The 22,526-nt window shown below is 39.2% G+C and overlaps 1 protein-coding gene across 5 annotated transcripts in view; it reads left to right on the top strand.

The window, feature by feature from the left end:
- Positions 1-22,215, top strand: part of ERMARD (ER membrane associated RNA degradation) — a 28,432-nt gene extending 6,217 nt beyond the window's left edge. For 3 of the 5 annotated variants that reach the window (XM_077346823.1, XM_077346812.1, XM_077346854.1), the window contains 14 exons: positions 172-261; positions 2,483-2,580; positions 3,565-3,701; positions 4,559-4,673; positions 5,607-5,709; positions 6,652-6,747; positions 7,788-7,856; positions 10,920-11,090; positions 12,930-13,013; positions 13,557-13,630; positions 14,571-14,696; positions 15,281-15,490; positions 18,879-18,992; positions 20,111-22,215. In XM_077346823.1, coding sequence (XP_077202938.1) covers positions 172-261; positions 2,483-2,580; positions 3,565-3,701; positions 4,559-4,673; positions 5,607-5,709; positions 6,652-6,747; positions 7,788-7,856; positions 10,920-11,090; positions 12,930-13,013; positions 13,557-13,630; positions 14,571-14,696; positions 15,281-15,490; positions 18,879-18,992; positions 20,111-20,270 — 1,647 coding nt within the window. In that variant the 3' untranslated portion in view covers positions 20,271-22,215. The other 2 variants (XM_077346834.1, XM_077346845.1) reach the window with 2 other exon arrangements.
- Positions 22,216-22,526: the final 311 nt, after the last annotated feature.

Genomic DNA, 22,526 nt, shown 5'->3' with positions numbered 1-22,526 from the left:
AGAGGATTTGAACTGGTATCCTGGATAACAGAGTGCATGGTAATGAGTAGACAGTATTACCATCGTCCAAGCTGTATGTCACCAGTGCATAGATCACTGTGGTCAAAGATATTGTGAATAAATAATTTTGTTATAAGTTTTATGAGATAAATAGAATACTTTTTTTTGCAGGTGTTCTTACTAATTAGCAAAGATTGTCCTTTTCTTCTAAGAGACCTACTTGCATCTTGGGAACTTTCCATGATATTTGGGCAACCAGTGGTGAGTGTCTGGCTTTTGAAATCTGTATTGCTTATAAACAAAACTTTCCATTCTTATCCAATTGTGGAATTTCAAGAATATCAGTATCCCTGGACATATTGTAATTAATTTTTGAATCTAGGGGTCCACAAATGCAGGGAGATCCACTAGTTTTGGCTATACTTGGTAACCAGGCTTCTTGCTGTTGTTTACTTTATCTGCAGAACAAGCGTGAAGGTCTCTCCTGGGATTAAATTCCACTGAATAGACCTGAATAGGATTCTGAGCTAACCTGATTAGAATAGCTCTATGAGTGTGTTATAGGGAAAGTGTGTTATAGGAAAGACAGTGGCAGGTATGTACATCCGTAGGAGTCCTCCAAGGCCATGACATACATGCTGAGTCCCTACATCAGAAGAAGTTTTCAGCCATTAAAATGTTTTACTCTTGTGGTAGAGTAGAGCTGAGGCACTCTTCATAATGTGAAAAAAATAGCACTATCTTTTGTAAATCTTTTCAGTTCTTACATGCCAAAGGTAACCCTGTCAACTGGTTAGAAGTGTGTTAGTATAATAACAGTATTATTGTACTTGCTATTGTGACATGACTAGAGCAGGGGGGAGCAATAAGCCTAAGACTTTTCTCTTGTTAATATTATTGAGCATTATAGAAAAACCGAATCTCCTAGTTATCATATGTACAAAGACCAGAGTTAAATATGTTTTGGCAGACATTTCCTTGAAGATTTCTAGTATCAAGCAAGTTGCCTGCTGCATACTATAAACTACACACCAAGTTCACCTATGTAGGTGAGATCAATACTTTGCTTCAGTGACCCTGTGGCTGACAGCATCCTTCTACAGCAGTATAAAAGAGCAAGAGTCCAGTAGCGTCTTAAATATTATTAATATCTGTGGCACACAAGGAGCTTTCATGAGTCACTGCTCACTTCTTCAGATACAGCTAGAATGTGAGTCCATCTGTCCTAATTATTAGAAAATTGAGTGATTTCGGATGCCAGGTGACATTAGCAAGCCAGTGACAATAGCAGATATGATTGTGTTAGGTGTGATATGCAGAGAGAAACCATCATTAGTGATGAGATAGGTAGCCTAGGTCTATATTCAGTCCAGTTGGCTGTGTTGTCTTGAGCTTCATTGTCAGTTGCAATTCAGATGATGTCACTCAGCATCTGAAATCACTTTACTTTCTGATATATATAGGACAGGTAGACTCACAATCTAGCTGCGTCTGAAGAAGTGATCAGTGACTCACGAAAGCACATACCTTGCCACAAATTTTGTTAGTCTTTCAGAAGATATGGGACCCTTGCTCTTTTCTATTGCTACAGTCAGTCTAACATGGCTGCCCATCTTGGAAGATTCTTCTAGTATATAACATAACTTTGCTATTGTTTTTATTAGGGGCTTCACAGAAGCAGGCATTGCTTAAGTGCTCTCCATCTCCCAGACTAGTAGAAAGATGAATTTCCCTTGAACAATTTGCATGCCTCAGTCCCTATTAAGAATACCTAACCAGTGCATAGATTCAGGTAGGTGGCTGTATTGGTTTGAAATAGCAGAACAAAATTTGAGCCCAATGTCACCTTTAAGGCCAACAACATTTTATTCAAGAGGTGTGCTTTCGTGCTTTCTCGGATTTGTTTGTCTGAGAAGTGTGCTTGCACACAAAAGCTCACACCTTGAATAAAACTTGGTTGGTCTAAAAGATGTCATTGGATTTGAATTTTGTTTAACTAGTGCATGTTCACTGAGGACAGGATACGCAGGGGTTCCGTGGCCTTAGTATTACTGGCAGTTAGGCTTACAAAATCGTCATGATAGAATTAGTTCTTAAATATGCTTGGCAAATGATGGAAATATTCACTATATATATTTAATCATGTCAGTTTGTTTTTAAGTTTTGACAACTATTTGTATAACATATCAACATTTTAATTTCCATATATGGCCATCCTGTGCATGGGCTACACTTTGGGGGTAATTAAACCCACTGAACTCAATGGGTCTTACTCCTAAATAAACATGCACAGAATTATGTCACTCAATTGGTAAATGTATGACTGTGAACACATATGTATAAACTGTAGTTCTAAATAGGTTCTGTACACTTGAAAACTGTACCAAATGTATCTCTATCTGTATCAGACACATTTATTAGCAGTAGAAATGGGTCAGAGTTTATGTAAATAATTCTTATTGTTGTGTTTTGTCCAAATTAGATGGATGTCCTGAGAGTGTTCATTGGGTCTCCAGATGGTCTAAATCTTCGCAATATTTTGTGGCATGGATTTGCATCCCCTCAAGAAATTCCTACCAAGTAAGGGTACACATTAAATGAATTATGTCTTCTTCCCCTTATCTTTTATGGTAGGAGTGTTGGCACAGTAAATTGGTAAAACAAATCGTATTTACTTGCAGTTCTACAAATATTGATAATAATAATTATTTATTTGATTTTTATACCGCCACTCCTATTAACTGGCTCACGGCAGTTAACAAATAGCAAAATCCATACAATTTAAAATCTCCATAAACAGTTAAAACAGTTTACAACATCTAACAAATAGCAAATAGCAGTTTAGATCTTGTTGAGCCTAATGAGATTTAAGCAGCTTAAATTAGCACAGAGTTTTAATTATGTTCCTGAAATTCTTTCCTTCCTTGCTTCCCTTTTGACCTTTAATGCAGATGAACTGGCAGTTTGTGTATTGTATTTCCACCCTTTTCTTCCAGAGTGGCTCCCAAAACAACTTACAGTTCAAACTTACATCCATAAACTATTCAGATAAGAGCATAAAGGTGCCACTGGATTCAGCAGTCATTGAAGCAACTTGCAGAAATCTGTCTGACTACTTGATGTAGTATAGACCAAAGTGCTAATAACTCTTGTGTAAGCCCCCCCACCTCCAAAATGATTTTTTTTATTGTTATGGCCAATAACTGCAACATACAGTGAAGTGAGATGAATATGGTATTTATGATAATTAGTTGCATTAAGTGCTCCCCTTCCCTAGACTAGTAGGAAAAAAGGCTCTAATGGCGAGGAAGGAGAGCAGGCTAGTAGTCAGGACCCAAAAAGTTGTAAATGAGCAGCATAGAGACCAACTTTTCCTGGTATTTGGGTTTCTTGTATTGGTGACTATTACTAGATGTTGACTTCTAAAAAAATTTAATGACTGGGAAACTTACAGAAATCTGCAAAGTAATACTACAAACGTTGTTACTGGAGATTGTTTTAATGTGTGCGTGTCTGCACGTGTGTAGCCATATTGTTAATCTTATTATATGTCATTTCCCCTAGATACTCCTCTATGCTGGTTCTTTTAACTGTAGGCCTGGGACAACTGCTAAACAATTATCTTCTGAAAACTCAGTCTGAGTTAGTCCATCGACCTTATGTATCTTTCAGAAACCTAAAAGAGTTGCATGTTTTTCCAGGTATGGACATCATGGCTGGCTGTTAGAGATAATTTAATGTTAGAGATCATTACGTTTCTTGAACTTTCTTTTGTTTTTCTTCATATACCTTTGTTCAGAGACTCAAATCATACTTAACTACACACAGAAACCTTCCACTGTGAGAGACACAGCAAGCATTTGGCATTGCTGTCAACCGTTAATCAAAGTTTTAAGAACTGAAATAACACCCAAAACATTTAAGATGAGCATGGATTTTTCAGATTTAATGAACATTTAGATCTGATTTCTGTGTCTTTTGACATCTTATGCAGAAGCAAACCCAAGCTTGCCCCAAAGATGTATTGAGCAGGGAGTTCCAGTCCATGAGTACATCTTAATTAGTGTATCTATATGACATGTATGTTTTCAAATGTGTAAACCCATTGATGCTTTATATTTTTAAATGTACACTTAAAGCATGTAAGGGTATACCTTAAAATGTAATGTGGCTTTAAGTTTTTGTGCAGGAAAGTGTGAGAGGGAATTTTTAATAGAAATTTTGGAAAACCATCAAGATTTACCATATTATGTACTAACTTCATGCAACAAAAGCATTCCCTGATTTGGTAGGCAGGGCAATTGTACACTTATTAACAGCAAATGCCATTACATTTTCTAGGACTGAGTTCTGAGTAAACACGCATAGAGACTGGGTGAATAAATCTCCCAATCAATTTCTGCTCTTTCCTGATTGCCCGGTAAAATAATAGTAAACATCACACTGTTGATAGGTAATCTTGGCAGGACATTTATTTTTCCTCCACCCCCAGTAACATGTGTGTCTTCATCAAATGGGACAAAAGTTCATAGTGCACACTCCTTTTTGCTCTCTTTAGATCTTAGTCATGAACTGCTCTTCTTGGCTGAAGAATTAATAATTAGATCTAGTATTGTGTTAAGAGCTATGCGGCCTTTCTGGATGACTGCACTAAGTTTATTCAGGCAAAACAGGTAAAGTGCTGCTGTATTTCTCTAATAGTTTTTAAAAGCAATTGTAACACAGAATTAATTTAAAGGTATTGGGATCCAGGGCATCAACTCTTAAATGCAGAGCTCATTTTCTAGTAATATCAAAGATGCATAGCTTGTGTAGTTGCCACACTCAAGAAGCACCTAGCAATCAGATTTGCTTTGCACAAAGCAGAAACTATTAATACATTCTCGTGGAAGCTGCTACAGAAGGTGGTCTGTTTCTAACAAAAGGGCAGAGACTGCTCAACTGGTCTGTGTTGACAAAATGTTAGTTGAAACAGCTCATGAAATATTTATGGCTTCATGGCTTCACTCAGCAAACCTAAGTGCAAGAAAGGCAGGGCACTCCGCTAAGACAGTAAGAGATGGTGGTGGTACAAGAATTGCAGCCAAGCTTCTGTCCCACTGTACTGACAGGACCTCAGCTAGTGCTCAGAATGCATCTTGTAGGTATGGCCTAGACTGCAGGATTTTGATGCTAATGGTCAGTTATCATTGCTATTTCCCCATTTGTATTTTATTTTCTCCTTCTTCCAAGGATTGTCTAATATACATAGTTTATTTGGGTTTTGTCTAATATACGTAGTGTATTTGGGTTTTTCCCCGTTTTTCACCTTCACAAATTGATCTACCATGGACTAGCTGATCCTCTAGGAATGAATCCCACCCTCTCCAAAATCCCATAAGATAATAAGGGATGACTTTATGATACTTGCATATATTTCCTTGTTGTTTTTCAAAACTTTTCTTACATGCCATGATTTCCCAGCCCCCATTTAACTTTTCCCTCCCATTTCACATTGCTTCCATACCTGTGTTTCAGATATGAGTCTTTTCAGTAAGGAAAAACTATGAATTGAGAACCCCGGATGTGCATTAGCAATCATTTTCCCTGCAATGTTTCTCTTGCAGGTATGCAGACTGTGTTATAGTGTTACTTCCTCAACTGGAAAGTGCACTTCGATTACTTTTCACAACAGTTAATAAATGTCCAAGCAGACTCATCACAGCTGAGGTACTTTTTTTGAAAGGGGAGGGGGGTTCACCTTTGTCAATCACCTTTCTACTCAGATGTATATAAATGGTCCCCTATGTTTTGCGGGTACTACATAACTTTTTAAATAAGTAGGCAATAATTTCATGTGTCATCACCTTTCATGCATTAATTTTGAGAACAATAATGGGAAACATGTATGTACTGCTTTCAGGTCTAGTAGTTTGATTCAGCTTGTCTTTCTGTCCATTGTTTTCCCTTACTTCTTCACTTTTCTGTTCAGTTCCTTTTTATTTTATTCATGGCATCAGGCATCTGTCCCTTTCCTTTCAGGCATTTAAATGTATTGCTTGTTCCCATGAGTTTATCTTGCAAAGTACATTCTTTCTTTTGGTTCTACTTGGGCACCGCGAGGTCAGGCCCTTTTACGCAAAACAAAGTCATCACAACTTTTGCAGGGTTTCTGTTGTTCTTAGAAAAAAAGTTGTCCTCATACCAAAAAAAGGATTGTATTTGTATTCCTTACTTGCCACAACCTCAAGACAGTCGTTCCAGCTATAAAACACAATTATATGGAACATGATGAAATGCCTGCTCTCTATTCAGATCAGATATTTCCATTACTTGCAAGAGGTTCTTGGTCAAGCTTGGTTTATGATGAAGGTGGTGCTTTATGGAAAGCTGTTGATAACAGGTAACTCTGCAGCTTCTGGCACACTATTGGTTTCTTAGTCCCATGACATAGGGCATGCCATTAACAGTGCAGTCCAGTGTAGATTTACTCATCTTAAGCTTATTCATTCTATCAGGAAAGGGGGAAGAAGAGAAAAAAGAAAGCAAGCCCCCAAAAGCACCCCCATAATGAATCTTGAATGCATCCTGACATTTTTCAAGCATAATATCTTAATTGAGATGACTGTGCTGGTGAATTTACAAGCTCTTCAACTGGATGTTTTCCTCCAGATTTGGCTACTCCTTGTTTCTCCTGAAAATGAAAAAGTAGTAATGTCTTTGTCCTCTGTTTTCCAGTCCTCTTCTCTGTACACCACTTTTGATGAGGTAAGTTAACCATGCGGTTATTTGGAGTACCAATACTCATGGTAGATCATGCTTCTAAAACTTTTTAATTTAGAGCAAGTAATTTGGTTCATTGTTCTTGGAGAGGCACAGGGACTTTAGAGCCATGGTCACAAGTAAACTGTGTCATCCGAGGTCCATCTAGTTATATATGAAAGTAAAGGAACACAATTTGCTGTTGATGTCCATTTCTAGTCCACCTCCAGATTACTACTTGATGTGGTCTGAAATAGTGTCATACAACAGCTCCTGGAATTGTAAAATTGTGGAGGGGTAGAACAAGCCTGTCATGTCTAACCTCTCATACAATGCAGAAACATCACAACATAACATATTTTCATATCTTTTTGACCAGTGTATTTTACAATTCTTGTTGGCTACTGATGAGACAGGTGTATCCCTTTCTCTTGTTTTCTCTGTCCCCCTGGCTAGTATTGGATGATATACTTAGACTTTTAGCCACAACCTGCCCCACAGGGATCAGGGATCTCCACTGAGGTCTGATTGGCTGTCATGCAGTCTCCTTGTTAATATTCAGGGACTTAGATGGCTACCAGGATTGTTCAGATTTGATGACATCAGACCTATTTATGCTATGTTCACGATACAACAATGTTGCACTAATTCTTTTGCTGGAATTGATGAGCTTGAAAAGAGTGTGCTACTTTGCAGAACAGTCTTTTATGCAGCACACAAGTGCAATAGTTTTATGGTAGGGTGGAAATATTGAAAGGAACAAGGGCATCAGCAGGCTGTGGCAAAAGTCTGTGCAGTTGACCTCTGTTTTTAGCACTAGTGCAATGTGATAGAAAAAAGGAAACCATTGCAAAGGAGTGATTTGAAGGACTTTGGGGCTTGTGAGCAGAATTTGTGAGTTTCACTTCAGTGGCACCTATGCAGGTCAGTGATAAAGCCATGACTGGTATCAGGTAGCCAGTGGACAGTATTAGCTCCTCAGGTGTAAAATGACAGTTCCTTCAGTATTTTATTTCTCACTGATATCTCCAATTTTACCTCTCCAGATACTAGCAAAACAAGTGAGTAATGAAGAGGTCAACAAGCTTCCCTCAGTGCTTGGAGAATCAGCAATGGTAAGGCCATGAATTTCAGTTCTTTAAACTGAAAGTACCCTAGGCTGAATCTGCACTTACTTTGTTTATTCCGTTGTGGATCCTGCTGAATCCAGATCGATTTGCACTCGGGTCTTCCTCCCCCCCCCCCATTGGAACAGAAAAGTGTTCTGTATGTGGTTAGGGAAGCTTAGAAGGGGAGGGGGGAGCCAAGCACTTTCTTTTCTTGAAGGGGTCGGGCGGGGGGGAGAGAATTGGAGACAGCAGAGGAGGGAGAAAAAAACCAAGAGGCAAATCTCTACTGAGAGAAGTTAGGGCTTCTGGGGCCTCTGCTGAGATAAATTAAGGCAAGCTTTAAGGCAAGCTTGCATCCTGGGAACGAGGAACTGAAGCTTGGCCAATCAGGGCTTCTCTATCAGGGAGCTCAGCAGCTATTTTGGAACATGCAGAGCTCTGCATGCTTTCTCACGCCAATTTTTCAAATATTGATGGTTATATTGCAGGGAAAAGGCAGGGAAAAGGTAGGGTCACTCCGGATCAATCATGTTTGTTGCAGAGGGAAAATTTAAATCGGACAAAATCAAAATGGAAATCACATTCAGTGGAGATGGCAGGGACTAAATTGACCTGGGATTGGAATAAAAGCTCCGTGCAGATTCTGCCCTAGCCTTCTAAATGTGTTGTTGTAAGGCCAGTTCTTTTTCTTCCAAGAAACTATATTCATTTTTCATAATAGGTAAATATTTATAGCCTCTGTAATGGGCTCACCAAATGTGAGTTGTTGGACAGATTTTCTAAATTTATTTATTTATTTTATTTATATACCGCCCTCCCCGGTCTTGTTAAGATTCTGACACAGTATAGGTCAATACATTCAGTACTTCACAATTTAGAGCTGTCATGCTCCAGGAATGGTACGCTTCTCTGCAGATGCTCCCCATTATCACACTTCAGAGGGCAAGATTGAATAAGCATGTTTTTCCCCCCAGAGATGAGTCTCAGGGTATTTAAAATTTGAGCATGATAGCTCTACACATTGTGAGGTTGCAATAGATTACCCCTGCACTTGTAGAAACAGAGCAGGAGGTGCAGCAACTAGGCAGGACCTCTAAACGGAAATGCTGGTAGAGAATGCTATATGTATGATTCTTATTTGGCAGGAGATACTCCAAAGACTCATTGGCATCTTTTGTAAATACCACCCCAGAGGAGCAAGGGGGAGGGGCACATAACCAAGCAGAGACTTAGTTCAGCTGCAGAAGGCTGACAGTTGCATCTCCCACTCTTCTTCTACAAGGAAGGACACAGGCAGTCGCTACCTACAATAGATTTGTCCCCTGAATATATGATGGAGGAATTAGCAATTCTGGGAGACTTGTTGAGCGAGAGGAGTAATATGTGAGATTCTTCCACCTACATAACTGAGAGGAGGATCCTAGCTAGAAATCTCAAGCAGAGGCAGACTTAGAAATTAAAAAATATTTTTATTGAAGAACAGAAGTCCCTAACACACATTTAGACTATTTAAACAAAACAAGCTCCTTGTTTTAAGTTACAAGGAACAAGAAAAGAGTTCAGATGGTATGAAAGAAGATTAAATTTTGAGTCAGAAAAGGTTTAATAACTATCATCCACAATGTGCAGAAGTCCAGTAGAGATGAGAGAAGAAACTAGGTGAGCCAGCTGCAAGCTGGGGTGCATGTTCTGGATCTCGGAACATCATATGACTGGATCCCATGTGATGTTTAAGTAGCAACAGATGTATCCCAAACCAGAATTGGGTGGTAAGCCACTAGAGCAATGTGTTTGAACTAATTTGAACTAATTACTGGTGTGAAATAAAGAAATGGCTTTAGCAAGTCTGTGGCAAAGAAACCTTGACTGAGTGAAGGGGAAACCTCCAGATAATTCTGAAAGAGCATACTCAGGCAGTTCCAACAGTAGCGTACACACTTGAATAGAGGTTTGAGTGTTGCAGAGCCACTTTGCTAAAAATGAGTTTTGACAATCTGGTTCACATGGTTGGGGAAACAGGTGGAGTCGGTGGATGATTTAATCAGAGAAAAAATAGCAAAAGAATGCACACAGGTGTGGGGAAGATAGCTGAAGGCTATCATGGACATTAGCAAACTGCCGTAAACCATTATAACCATTGTCCTGGGTAAGAGAGAGGTTGCTTGATCAGGCCCACTGTACAATTATTCTGTGATAGCCAGAATCCTATTGCATGAGGTTGACATTGTCACTAGAGCAAGTATGGCCTACCTCTGGTACTCAGGCATGCCTGCCCAAGGTCCCTGGCTCAGCCATGTTTAGTTAAGGTGTACCAGAAATATTATGAAGGGAGGTTTGTGGACAAACTCCTCCTTGTCCTGCGATCCTAACACTGTTGCAGTTTTGCAAGTTATAGCTATCATGTTCCAGGGATTATGACCGTCTCTGCTGTCTTATTCTCTACCAGAAACTTTCCTGCAAGTAAGAGTTTGTTCTTACAGGAAGGGGACAAATTAATGTATTCTCTCATTCAGATTTTTTTCACAATGGTTATTTTTTCCATTGTACTTGTTTTAAGTTACAAGGTATTGCGTTATAAAGTTCTGTGTTGTTATTCCTATTTAACACTGTACACAGCTCTAAAAATAAGTGAGGGAAAATCATTGGCTATTACGTTAGAAATAATAAGGCAATAATGCAACAAAGGTTCTTGTGTCCACTTGAGACATGAAGAATGCCCTGACATTGCATTTTGTTTTTATAGGCTACAGTGTGAGAAAGGGGCACATGGATAGAGGGAAATAAACATGCATCATCAGGGTTTTGTTCACTGCTCTCACAACAGCAGTTTTAACTATCCCTTTAGAGATAAGCCACTATTTAGTTTTACAAAGAGCTTGTCTCTTTTGTGGTGGCAGTATAGCTACAGTAAAAACAGCAAGAAAATATCTGGCTTGCACACCAATTTTCTTCCCTAACGTATGTCAGTTTTAAAAAAATATATAACTTTAATATTCTAGAATCATCACACCAAATCAAAACTAATAGTTACCAGTAAAGATACTTCTTCCTCTTCACTCATTTCTGTAGGAATTTCTCTGGGATTTCTTGAACCATCAAGAAGGTCCACGAATTAGAGATCATCTGAGCCATGGGGAAATCAGCTTAAATAATTTCCCCAAAGAAATAGCAAATTCATTGCTTTCTTTCTCTGTTGTACTTTTGAGCAGATTTTCCAAGGATAAGATTGCTGCCATTAAGGTAGGAATTTGTTTTGAGTCAACAGATAAAATTTAGTAAAGTTATGCTTGTTTAGTTTCAAATATAGATCTTTCTATATTTAGGACTTATGTTATTCCCCCAGTACTAAGTATCTATACTATACAGATTTTTTTTGTGGAGCCAAAACTTTTAACATGTATTTCAACATGCAAATCAGAACAGTCTAAACATATGTCATAAACACAGTCATAAAATAACATATATATCAACAATAATTCAGCAGTGGTTCCAGTTTAACAGAGTTCTGCCATGTCAAAGCTATGAGATCACACATTGGCAGTAGCGAGTGTCAGCTCCCCTCCACCTCCCTGCAATTGAGGATGCGGAGACTGGATGATTAGGATTATGCCATCACTTTGTTGAATTTTATTGTTGATTGATTGGTTTACTAATTACTGTTTAATGTTTACTGCTTATTGTTATGGATTTTAGGGGATTGGGGTTTTTATGTGAGCCTTCAAGCCTTCGGGGGAGGCGGGATACAAATGATCATCATCATCATCATCATCATCATCATCATCATCATCATCATCATCATCATCATTATCATCAGGGCTCCAGTCCAGAAATGGCCTGGAGACTTTGCAAAGAGGATCAGAGTGGACCTAGAAATGACTCTGAGTGGCATTATTGCATCAATCCAGGATGCAGCCAGCCCTCTGAGCCAACCCTATGAAATAGATATATAAAATTCTGTGCAACCCTCTGTTCTTCAGACAGGTTTTAATGGACAGGAGTTCTCTGCTGAGGCATGCATGCCACCTCGGTTAGGCCATTTCCACATTAGGAGACGTGCCTTGTTTTAGCTTTGCTTTGGATTTCCTTTGGATGCTGCAAATCCACTCTAGCATTTCTGCATTTGGGCTTTCCTCCCCTTATTTTCCCAGGCTGAAATTTGCAACATACTTTCAACATTGAGTGTGAGGGAGGCAGCCTCCCATCATGTTTTGCTCTCTTCCCCTTTTCCAAAGATGTGTTTTTTGCAAAATGGTGCCTGCTTGCCTCTTTGTTTTTGTTGCACCATTCTGCACCACTGATCACCCCCAAAGTGTCCCAAATGTAATTTTCTTTGAAAAAAATCAGTTATAACATCATAACACTGCTGTGTAAGACTGCTTTTTTTAAAATTAGAAACAGCATTGTAATGTGATCACCCCCCCCTTTTTTTTTTAAAGGTAAATTTTTCAGAATGGTGGGGAAATTGAGGATGGTGATGAGGAAAGGGGTATTCCCAAACAACTCAAAATGGCAGACATGGGGGGAAAAAACCTGACTGCATGTATTCCTGCATTTGGCGACCCCAAATTAGACCTCATTAGTCCCCACTTTAAAAAAGGAGAACCGGTTTTCTGGGGATTCCTTTGGTGTGGGGCAAGTGGGGGGGGTAATTGAGGTCTGTGCCTGAAGAGGCAAATTTCAGTTCAGAAACAAGCAAAAAACCTTTTAAAAATGCAAATCCAAATGATATCCCTCATGTGGAAACAGTCTTAATACCCACCAGGTTCGAGTATCTAGGTATCAGTATCCATCTTACCTTCCTCCCCTCTAATAGTGGGGGGTGGGGAGGAGGTTTCCGCCATGATGGGGTTTATGTTTTTAACTGGGGTTTTTAGTGGGGACTTTATGACATGTAACCCGCCAGGAGCCAATTCGGGAGTAGCGGGAAATAAATCTAATACAAGGATGATGATGATGATGGTGATGGTCTCTTGCCTTGAAAACACACGCACAGCATCACTAGAGTTACTTGAATAAATATTTACTAAAGAGGAATTTAAATATGTTTAAATTTTCTCTTATATTTTTTTTTTTAATTAGGATCATGGTTTACTTAGACCACAGGTGAACTGTGCAAATAGTTATTGTTCCCAGTTTCATCCAATAGCCCTACTTAAGAAACAGGTATGTACCTTTTTTGTTACTGTTGTTTGTTAATGAGAGTTTTCTGTGAAGCCTTTAAAACTTGGGTTGTAAGCCAGCCAGCACAACATACATTTACATAGATCGCTTGACTCTCATATTGATCCAGAGAGTAACCTGCAGGTTGCTCAAAACAGAAATTTGCTAGCTTTGCCTTTCTGTGGGAGTCACCTACAAGCACCAAAAACTTCTCATCATGGTCAGGTGGCTATCACAGTGGGTATGAGATGTGGCACCTGGGTTATAGCATGAAACCTGAGGAAAAAATTCCCTTTGTATGAGAGGCAGGGAAGGTGTTTGGATCCAGCACATGAAATACGTTTTGAAAACATCCCCAAAATTCTGTAGTTAAAAACTTGTATATTTTTAAGAAGTTTTAATTAACAGTGGAATAATATCATTTGTGACTGTAGGATACTAAGATCCAACAAAAAAAATCATGTGGTAACAAATATTTTAATACTTATTTTAATGAACACAAGCTTTCGGGCTGATTTCTGTATCCCTTATTTTTTTATTTTCTAGGTACAGCAGTGTGTGGAACACATTAATTTGTGGGCTGATCTTCCTGAAGTGCCAAATGGAGAAGAAATGACTGGGTAAGGGTTTTTTAATCATACTTTTGGATAAGAGGCTAGGTAAGGGTTTCAGTAAATTTTTACTGATTTATATAAAACATTTCTAGTGATGGCTAGGGAGTAGACAGATTCAAGGAAGAAAGAGTTAATGGCTACTAGCCTTGGTGAGAGAATATCATATAATTCTAGATTTTAATTAAAAGCCATATTGTAGAGTTACTATCAAGGGGATTGATATAGAGAAGTTCTTGAAGGGCAAGGAGTTTTATTTGTATGTATATATTTAACTGTTTATCCCAACCTATCTACCCTGAAGGTTTGGAGAAGATCACAGAGAGAGAGGTGTTTTTCCAAATTTCATGGGGGAAAAAAAACAGCATGGCACAGTCTTTAGAATCCTTATAACTCAGAACCTACAGAAGACACAGAGCTAGAAAACTTTCTAGCAGTTCAAAATTCCTGCTCTTCAAACCCGTACTCTCCCACTCCAGCAGATCACACAAGCCCGAGGCTACCTTATGTTTTCGGAGTGGATGAGAGTGGCCCTCTCTGAGCCTTTATGAGGACACCACAGAAAAAAGACAGAACTCATTGGGAAGGGCTGATGAATTGTGATAAGGGTATTTGGGAATAGAACCCGTAGAGAAAACCATGAGAGCTCTTCTCATTTTGTAACAGGTGTTTACTGTGTTTGTAGTGGGGCAGATTTGAAGAGAATGGAAGGAGAAAGCTGTGCAGCTGACTTAAAAAAAAACTCTTCAGAATGTTCTAGGACTTTCACAAAAGAAACAGAACAACCACACAAATAACCCATGCGAGGGAAAGATATTCAAGGATGTATGGGATGATTATAAATACGGCATTTTATATGTTGGTACTACAAAATTGTTATTATCCAAATAAATCCTGTATGCAGTTCTAAAAGAAGCTTTTAATGTCTTGGATTTTTCCCCCCATTAAGGTCAGAAGATGACTCTGCAGTGACTCCATGTATACCTACTGCTGATATATTCTCTCTAGTACAAGTATACTTCCCTCAGGATATGAAACTTCCAGATGATTCCACAAACAATCTTGTAACAGAAAAGTAAGTTCTATAACATTCCATTTGCCCTTTGTTATATCTGAACTAGGTCTTTCTTACACTTGGGTGACTCTTGACTATTTCTAAAATGAATATTTTCATTTCTATTCAGTCTTCCCGGGAATATCAATATCTGACTATGTAGCTGTCTGCCTGTCTTTCTACATGTACCAACACAAACACACACTCAGAGCTAAGGCTAAAATTGTTTACTTCCCAGCTTCTTTAGTTTTTATATGAACCCAAGGTGATTTGTGATCATCACTTGAAATAATATAGAAAACAATCAATTTGCTGCATTCTATAATGAATCAAGGATGGCCAAACTGTGGCTCTCCAGATGTCCATGGACTGTAATGACCATGAGTTCCTGCCATTTACTATTTACACTTACTACAAGTAATTGTAGTCCATGGACATCTGGAATACCACAGTTTGGCCACTCCTGTAAAAGTTAGATAGTGACTGCCCTAACTGCAGGCTGCTTTTAGCATACTCAGATTGAAAATGTTTAGATTTTGTTTAATGTGATTTAAAGATCACTGAAGAAAGGCAAGGTATTTTTATTTTATTTTTTTGCCTTTTAGGTTAATGATTCAACTCTGCAGCAAGCCTGTTCGCATTCTTTTCTGTCCACGATCTGTTCTAGAAGTCACCGTGGTGCTTCGTCAAATAGGCATACAGTGCCACCAAGTGTCATGTCAAGTAATTTCTACTTGTGAAACCAGATATATGCAATGGATAAACAAGTCACTGCGATCACGCCAGAGGCACAATTACCTGCGGCTGAGGAGGAGGTGGGAATTAAAAAAGAATTTTTTTGTTAAGAAATGAGAATTAACTTTACCTTGAAACTTATTTTTTATAAAGAGCTTGTTAAAGAAATTGTGTATACTATATGAACATATATGTATTAACTCAGACTGTGTAATCTGCTTTAAATCCTGGGGAGAAAAATGGAGAAAAATAAAAAATCTATATTACAAGTAAATAAATATAAGTAATGTAAATAAATAAATAAGTGAACCATAGGTGTGTTCTGACTGCTGTTAGAAGTACCTCCTCAAGGTGATCTTAAGCCACTTTGAGACTCCTTCTGGTAGAGAGAAAAAAGCCATATAAGGACCAACTCTTCTTCTTTAACTCTTCTTAAGTTACACAGTTGATCAATGCTGTGGTTTTTAGGTTAATTCTTTAAAATTTCTTCTGTAGTTGCTAATAATTTTATATCTAGGAAAATCTGCAGCAACCTATATATATATAGGCAGTGTAATGCAACTGATTTTTTAAATAGAAGCTCCGAGACTAAAGCAGGTTCAGTTCTCATGTCTTTATTTCCAATTCTCCAAATTCTGACAAGTTATCTGGTTTGTATTTCTTGTTTCAAACTACAACATTCTTCAGATTCCAATAATAATATTCAAGTACATAATAACTGAATTTCCTAAAGGATTTATAACCGCCAGCATCAGAGCCTCAAATATTTTCTTAATAGTATCTGCTTGGGGCTCTGTTAGTCAGTTATAAATCTTTTAGGAAAGAATGCTGTAGTTAGAAACAAGGATTACAATCTGGATAATGTCAGAATGTGAAGAACTGGAAATAAAGAAGTGAGAACGGAACCTGCTGTAGCCTCTGCGCTTCTATCAAGAGCATCAGTTACGCTGTGTATATACACGGATTGGTTTTTTTACATAAATTTCATTCAAAGACAGAGCAAAACTAAATATTTCCATATTACATGTATGTGTCAAGTGTTTTCCAACATTGCCATAGCTTCCATATGAATATTCCATTAAAAGGCATTTCTTGAGACATGAGGTGAAATGATATCACATTATCAGACTGCATTACATATTTAAACTTTAATTTGGATTTTTTTGTTATATTTATGTAACACCCTCCCTTTTGGTTCAGGGCGGTTTACGTAAGAAACTTTCATAATAGAATAAAACATCTTGGCTTAAGTATACAATAACATCTTTAAGAAGAGGAACTTTATCGGATAATGCAATATATAATTTAACATTAAAAAATCTGCAATATGGCTTTTTCTGCACTGTGATTCTGCTTTTTTCTTCTGTTAGTGCAGTGGATGGGGGAGGGGTCCTCTGGGCTTTGATTGGTGGTTGACATGTTCACTCATCCTGACCAAAAGTATGGTGGAAGAGCTCTCTTTTGCAGGCCCTGCAGATTTGTTTTAGCTCTGGCAGGGCCCTGATGTTGTCTGGGAACTCATTCTGCCAGGTGGGAGCCAAGACCAAGAAAGCCCTAGCTCTGATCGATGACAGATGAGCTTCCCTGGGGACAGGGATCACCAGTTTGTTGGTGTTGGTGGAGCACAGTGCTCTTTGAGGAGCATAAGTAGAGAAGTGGTTTCTCAGATACTCAGGCCCCAGACCATGTTAGGTGGTTACCAGAACCTTAAGCTTGATCCAAGTCAACTAGTGGCCAGTGCAGCTGTTGGAGTGTGGGCCCTCAAAGATGTTCCTATAAGAACATAAGAACCCGAGCTGCTGCATTCTGCACCAGTTGGTGTTTCCAGGTCAGGGATAAGGGTAGGTCTGCTTAGAGTGAGTTGCAGTAATGCCGCCTAGAGGTGACCATTGCCTGGATCACTGTGGCTAGGTGTTCTGGGGTCAGGTAGGGTGCTAGTAGCTTAGCTTGACATAGTGACTTGTAGAAGTCTTGTCTAGTGTAAGATGGATTTGAATACTAAAACTATGCCTGGTAAAGAAGAGTCCCAGCACTTTCAGTAGGAGTTTAGTGTGTTCTACCTATTTTGTAGAGCCTCTTGTGGCGCAGAGTGGTTGGTAAGGCAGCAGACATGCAGTCTGAAGCTCTGACCATGAGGCTGGGAGTTCAATCCCAGCAGCCGGCTCAAGGTTGACTCAGCCTTCCCTCCTTCCGAGGTCGGTAAAATGAGTACCCAGCTTGCTGGGGGGTAAACGGTAATGACTGGGGAAGACACTGGCTAACCACCCTGTATTGAGTCTACCATGAAAACGCTGGAGGGTGTCCCCCAAGGGTCAGACATGACTCGGTGCTTGCACAGGGGATGTCTTTACCCTTTACCTTTATCTATTTTGTGATTGTATTCATTCCATCCTGTCAACAGTGAATAACCCTTGATCATGATCCAGTCCATTGAGTGCGGTGTTCCCTTGGCATATGATAGTTCTTCAGTTCCGCTGATGTTAAGGCCTCAAAAGGGTTCCATCCCATAGCAAGAAAGGATCTTCAGAGCAGCCCTCCTTAAGGTATAAGGAGCTGCCCCCACAGGAAACTATTCCCCATGTGCATGTCAGATTTGTTCAACTTACACATGAGTGGGATTTGATCCAGGCTATTAGAAATCTGAGAGACAATTTACACTATTCTTGTCATGAGTGAATATGTGGAATTAAGTTTTCACTTATTTCAATAGCTGGGAAAATTGAGTAGACTTCTTTAGGAGGCTGATATGTGTGACATAGGCTGGAATAACACTTTTCCGCTTAGGGAGAAGTAAGTTTTCCCAGATACCGCCTTTCAAAGCCATGCCAGATGGAGCAGAGAGAGAGAAGAGTCTGAGGAGTGAAAAAGTCAGTCCTTGGCTGTGTTCTCCATAGGCGTGCTCTTTTAGAAGGATAGGTAAAGGCGTGGTGTTTCAGCCAGTGGCAAAAGCATCCAGTCACCAATATCACCTTGTCGGTGTATTCATCTGCTTGGGCAGTGAGAAGCAACGGACAGTGCCTTGTCACAACCGAGAAGCAAGCAGTAGCTGGAGATCAGTCCTGAGTGTCCAGCCATCACTGCCCTAATTGACCTTTGGAGCTCAGCTAGTGCAGTGCTTGATTCCACTAAATCTATCATCTGAAGGTAGATAAAGACTGTAAAGGAGACACCCGACTGTTACAGCAGCACAGTATCACAAGCCATGAGGTATGGTTGGCATTGAGGGACACCCAGGCTGGCACACTTGTTTAGGATAACAATATAAGCTAAATGATTGTGGCTGAACTGACACCAAGATATTTGGCTAAGAAACAAAAATTCTCCCCTGGCAGAAACTTATGAGTCAGGGTTACAGACAGGTGCAGTTGGCTTAAACATATTATTTTTTTCTCATTTAGAGATATAGCTTCATTTAGATATATAGATTGATTTCCTTTCTAAGGACTTCTTGTTTTTTTTTCCTTCTAGCATTAAATGCCTGTCTCCAGTCTTGCAACTGATTTTAATCCTGATCACCCTGGAGCTGATCAATATCCATGCTGTGTGTGACAAGAATCCTACTGAGTATCAGCAGTATCTCAGGTGAGTGTGTATTAAAGCAATACATAATAATTGATGAATTAAAGCAGTTTCTGCATTAATTTGTAATTCTTTATTACAAATTCTTTATTCCCTTATTAGCAAAGAAGAAGAGTTGGTTTTTATACTGCGCTTTTCACTACCCAAATGAGTCTTAAAGTGGCTTACAATAGCCTTCTCTTCCTCTCCCCACAACAGACACCCTGTGAGATAGGTGAGAGATGAAGAATAGGAGTTGGATTTTATCCCCCCCTCCCCCTTTTCACTTTCCAAAAGCATCCCATAGCAGCTTATGGTTGCCTTCCCTTTCTCTCCCCACAACAGACACCCCGTGAGACTGAGAGAGCTCTGCCAGGACTGCTCTGTGAGAACAGCACTATCAGGGCTGTGATGAGCCCAATGTCACCCAACTGGCTACATGTGAAGGAGCGGGGAGTCAAACCTGGCTCCAGATTAGAAGACACCGCTCTTAACCACTGCACCAAGTTGGCTTTCTACACAAATATGATGAAATAGTTGAATATGTTCTTCTGTACACTTTTCACTGCATGTGAAGAAAGTGCCACATATGTCACTGTATATTCATAGCTGTAGCTTGAGTTTTCCCCATGGCTTACTAAAGTATTTATTAAATTTTTATCTTGTCTCCTTTTCCCTAAGGACCAAAACTGGTATACTCAACCTTACTACAGGGATGTATAAAGAGGGGGTGCATTGAGTGTAGGAAATGGGTAGGGATGGGCTTAAGATTACACACCACTGTGATTTTTAAGGGGTGGGGATTTTATATGTTTTATTGTGGGGGTTTTAAGTATTGTATTCCACCATGAGCCAGCTAGTCTGGGCGTGGTGAGTAATAACAAACACATTAGATATCCAATTTCAGGGCTGAGCATGGACTTGGACTTGCATCTCTTTGGTCTCAGTCCAGTACTCAAGCTACTTCACCATGCCGGCTTTCACTGAAGCTATTTCTTCAACTGCCAAAGCTGTGAAAATAGCGTCCTTTCAGAAATTTGAAAAACCAGGGAAACCAGCTATTAAAAAACATTCCAAGGAAATTGGTTTTAAAATTACTTTTTTCACATGTTATTCTCATAATTCTTTCCTGCTCCTAACAGGTTTCTAAAGGTGATCTTGCAGTATACTGAGAACATAGTGACCTACACAAGTCCAGAGAAGAATAAATGGGATGAAACGCTGGAACTTACACATAAAGCTTTGATAAAAATCAGAACTTTCTTAGAGAAACAGCAAATGCTTGTGCAGTTAGCAAAATAAAGAACATTAGCCTCATCCGTCAGTGTTGCCTAGGTGCAGTGGACATTTCTGTTCCTTTTTTCTGAAGAATATGCCTGATGAGACCTTTGTGTAAGTGAGTGGTTCACGTAGGTATGTTACTGATGGGTTTTCCCCATCCCATTGTGATACATAACCAGATTTGGGCAGGAGATGGGTAACCTTTGATCAGACAATCATCAAGAATCAGTCTGCGTAACTCTTTTTCACAGCCAAGAAACTGCTTGAACCACATTTTATTTTATCTTATTCTTACTGCTCTTGTAGTTGGAAGTGTGCTTCAGCTGTCCCATTGCTTTCAACAGCCGTTCATATTTCAAATTCTGATCTCTATTTGACCTGGTTATTGGAAGTGAAGTTTCAAATGTATAAGTAAATGAGTTTAGTCTTAAGAAGATTATGAAGAAGTGCTTGGCTCCAGTGAAGATGTTATGTTCATTCCGTCAGACTTCACATCCATCTGCTTATGTAGCATGCATCCCCATAGTTTACTTGCAGCAATGTGTGACTTTTTCTATTTTTCACATAATTTTAACAACACACAGAGAGAAGCACTGATATGTCATTTTGAGAGATTTGTTACTGACCAGAGAAAATAATTGGTTGAGCATTTTTTAAGGATTTGTTGACTACATCTGAAGAATTCTGCTTTGATATTATTCAAATTAGCTTCAACTGCAGTTCACAAGATTAAACACACAGGGGCAGTGTTCCATAATTTAATAATTGCTTCATGTTTACAGGCTCCTACTTTCTTTTGTCCGAATGGTGACAAATTGTTCTGTAAATTCTCCAGCCTTTACTGATGCGTTTGTTTTTGTTGTTGATCATTTTAAATGGCATGCCACAATGTTCTGTTTCTTGTTCGCATCCCAGAAGAAATACAGGGATGGCTGCATGATTAATAGCTGTTCTCCTCTCATGCATATCAGACTATCATTGGCAGAAATGTTTCATTTGATATGGGACTGCCTGGCATTCATAAGTCTAAATCAGATTGCTGAAATAAATTCTGTAAAAATGTTTAACTGCTAACAATCCAGTATTTCTCAAACTTCCCTCAAATAGCCCTCGCAAATTAGGTCTTCCATGTCTACGCTCCAGCCTAAAAACTTAATTGGCTATACATATTTAGCACTAGTTTCCTTTGTGTCCTACTCTTTTCATCCCCCTACTCTGAATCTATCTTTTATCCAGTGTCAATATGAGGTGACTGGGACCCCAGTATTGAGAGATGAATAATAAACATCTCTTTCAACAGTTGCAGTGGTGATGATGCAGCATATATTTCTGACAACTTTTGGCTTTCAGTGTTAAAAGTATTTAAAATTATTTCAGTTTTTTCTCCTCTCACATCTTGTGATATCCCTCCATCTGTGCTCTAACCAGTATGAGAAGCAAAGACCAAAAGCAGAAAATAAGCAAGCTCATTAGTAAATGTTCACTGCGGATTTTTTTCTGAAAAGAATTCTGTGGACATAACAATGACCAAATTAAAGATAAGTGCTATGTTTTATACTTACCTGCATAGCCATAGACAGACACTGGGCAGTATCCTACTGGAAGTTCCAGCACACGAAGGAGCCTTTCTCCCCCTTAAGTGGCACTTCCTTTGACGGAAGAGCCACTCCATTTGGAGGAAGGGATCCAGTTTTGCTTAGTGGAACAGCAGAGTGCCTGGCCACTGTTGTGCTCTGTGTGTAGTTTAAAGCAATGGCTCAGTTGTGTTTGCTGCATATTGCCTGGCACAATGTGTATAGCTGGGGTGTAACAGCACGGTGATGGGTTTGCTTCACAAGGGATTTACATTGCTTTGGAAACAGTATCAGGGCTGTGCTGTCTTTATACTATCCTTGAAGTACAAATCAATCTTTCTGTTCTCTACTGTCCTATCCGAGTTGCAAAATAAATATAAATTAATGTGGTATCTTCTGTTAATGTTGCAGAATAGACACCATGTGAGATAGGAGTCACTGAAGCATAGGTCCATCTAGAAAAAAAGTATTTGTAAAATGTCCTTTTTCTTGCTGGAGCGCAGTCCACAGATCATTTGCATCAGGTTCGACCTGTGCAAGAGCATAACAGTACTGTTCTGGAGATGATAATCTGGTGCCTATTTGGAGGACAGAGATCCCAGATGCCTTCATTTCTTACCACCCTGCTTTAGCCATCTTTGGCATGTGTTTACTGCATTACAGCAGAAGAGGACCAGGTTACTTCTCATGTTTGCAAGGTGAT

Source organism: Paroedura picta, chromosome 1 (genome assembly GCF_049243985.1).
Source record: "Paroedura picta isolate Pp20150507F chromosome 1, Ppicta_v3.0, whole genome shotgun sequence".
Lineage (NCBI taxonomy): Eukaryota > Metazoa > Chordata > Lepidosauria > Squamata > Gekkonidae > Paroedura > Paroedura picta.
Note: the sequence above shows the minus strand (reverse complement) of the source record. Positions and strands in the feature narration are given on the sequence as shown.